This window comes from Chinchilla lanigera, unplaced genomic scaffold, assembly GCF_000276665.1.
Source record: "Chinchilla lanigera isolate Chin_1 unplaced genomic scaffold, ChiLan1.0 scaffold00094, whole genome shotgun sequence".
In the NCBI taxonomy this organism is placed as follows: Eukaryota; Metazoa; Chordata; class Mammalia; order Rodentia; family Chinchillidae; genus Chinchilla; species Chinchilla lanigera.
The window spans coordinates 5,786,668-5,787,775 of record NW_004955495.1 but is presented as its reverse complement, the minus strand read 5'-3'; the positions used below and the strand labels follow the sequence as shown (position 1 = coordinate 5,787,775).

At 59.6% G+C, this 1,108-nt stretch overlaps 1 protein-coding gene across 1 annotated transcript in view; it reads left to right on the top strand.

The window, feature by feature from the left end:
* Tmprss9 (transmembrane protease, serine 9) overlaps window positions 1-1,108 on the top strand; it is a gene marked incomplete at its 5' end in the record, with an annotated part of 18,172 nt that overhangs the window by 13,213 nt on the left and 3,851 nt on the right. The window contains 1 exon segment of the mRNA XM_013505213.1: window positions 430-829. Within this exon segment, the coding sequence (XP_013360667.1) occupies window positions 430-829 (400 nt within the window).

Below are 1,108 nucleotides of genomic sequence, written 5' to 3'. Positions count from 1 at the left end.
CCAGGCCCCGGGCCATGCCCTGCACAAGGAAGAAGAGAGGAAAGGAGAGAGACTCGGAAGGGCTTAGCAATGAATAAATAAAATCGTTTCTTTTCCATCGTTGGAGATGGAACTCAAGGTCTTCACACTGAGCTAAATTCCCAGCTCTTTTTAATTTTTATTTTGAGACAGGGTCTTGCTAAGTTGCCCAGGCTAGGCTTGCAGTCCTCTTGCCTCAGCCTCCCAGAATGCTGGGATGACAGGCGTGCACCACCGCACTTGGCTCTTGTATCGTCCAGCAAAAGTGAGAGTGACGGCTCAGAGCGGGGTAGTGGCAGTGCGGGTCAGGCGGGCCTGGGCTGCAGTCAGTTTCCCGCGCGCTCCTCAGATGGACCTGTGGGGAGAGTCTGGTGGTGCCACCAAGAGGCACCCACAGTCCTTGTCTTGCAGGGCGACTCGGGGGGCCCCCTGGCCTGTGAGGAGACCCCGGGTGTGTTCTACCTGGCGGGAATTGTGAGCTGGGGCATCGGCTGTGCCCAGGCCAAGAAGCCCGGTGTGTACACGCGCATCACCAGGCTGAAGGGCTGGGTCCTGGACGTGATGTCCTCGGGGACCCTGTCCCCGTCGCCTCCATCCACCAGGAGGACGCCAGCCACCACCGGCCACCCCCCCAGGTCAACCACCAGCCTCACGGCCCTGGGGGTCACCACCAGCAGGCCCTCCACACCCAGGGCCACCAGCCGGGGAACTGTCCCCCCTGCCAGCACCGTGTCTGCTGCGGACGCCACCACTAGGGGACAGATGCCACTTCCGGGTGCCCCAGAGACCACCACGCCCTCCCAGCTGCCAGGTGCCATGAGAAATGGGGGGCAGGGGAGGGTGGCAGTGTCCAGGTGAATCTGTGTGGGCTGCAGTGAGAAATTCACAGCCAGGAAAAAAAAAAAAAAAGAAATTCACAGCCAGGCGGCTGAGATGACATTCACTTCTCACAAGGTCAATGTTGGAGTCACGGAGCAGCTTCCTTCTGAGGCCCTTCTGCTTGACTTGGACACAGTGTCCTCTCCCTGTGTCCTCACACGGTTGTCCCTGTTGTATAGCCCACATTGGCCTTGAACTCTGGATGCTCCTG